We start from the raw sequence: 895 nt of genomic DNA on the forward strand, positions 1-895 counted from the left end.
TGGACGTATGTCTATGGTTACTACCTTAATCGAGTGGACGAAGACTCGGAGGGTGATAGTGAGAGAGATTTGCGACGAAGGGTAAGTGTGGACTCTACTGGCCACTTTGGATAAAAGCTTCTTAGATGACGCCTGGCTTGTCTGATCATTGGAGCACACGACGGCTGAATCATGGGAACTCATCTTCTGTCCGGCGTGGTAAGTGGTCGTGTCGGTGTGATGGTCGGGGGGGCTAGTGCGCTTCTGGTGATCAGATGTTCATGCTGCTGTGGCCCGGCGGCAGTTGTTTGAGTTCCTGCAGAAGAATCTTGAGGAGAAGACGGGTGGGGGTCTTGCCTGGATGTGTCGAGGTAGCGCCCTTTTTTTAGAGGCTCTGCATGAGCTTATCGAGAAGGACTTGGAGGAACGCTTTATCCGATCGCCTGATGAGTCTACGGACCCAGCAGCGCCCGGTGGAGATCCTTCGTCCTCTACCCCACTGGCTGGTGACACTACCATGACGAGTGCAGTGGACATCGGACTGGCGACCGACACTACAGGTGGGACGGTCTGTGGTCCGGTCGGGATATGATCAATTCGATGCTGATACTTTTTCAGCACCCTGGCCACGGCGACCGAACGATGAGGATCTTGAGGCGTTCCGCAGTAAATTTAGCGAGTTCCGCAGCTACGTGACGAACTATCATCATGTGAGCATCGACGATGTTAAGTTGTCCTGGCCTGTGGAAATATGTCTTCAGGTGACGGAGAAGTTCCTACACCAAATTCTCACCGACATAAAGGACAAGAATATTGCACTGTGAAGGGGAGGGGTCTTCTTTGATTGTCATCATTGCTTATGACTTATGAATAGAGTTTTCAATTTAGTGGTTGAGGAGGCTTGTGTTAGTTTTCC

General features: G+C 51.3%; 1 protein-coding gene across 1 annotated transcript; it reads left to right on the top strand.

Annotated features, from left to right (window-relative positions):
- Positions 1-254: 254 nt before the first annotated feature.
- Positions 255-803, top strand: Pmar_PMAR018842 (hypothetical protein; the record flags this gene model as incomplete). Its single annotated transcript, XM_002783013.1, has 4 exons — positions 255-323; positions 369-539; positions 598-689; positions 741-803. Coding segments are annotated over 4 exons (395 nt in total), but the record flags the coding sequence as incomplete, so codon positions are not given.
- Between the last annotated feature and the right edge of the window lie 92 nt (positions 804-895).

The sequence above is a fragment of the Perkinsus marinus genome (assembly GCF_000006405.1).
Source record: "Perkinsus marinus ATCC 50983 genomic scaffold scf_1104296937804, whole genome shotgun sequence".
In the NCBI taxonomy this organism is placed as follows: Eukaryota; Perkinsozoa; order Perkinsida; family Perkinsidae; genus Perkinsus; species Perkinsus marinus.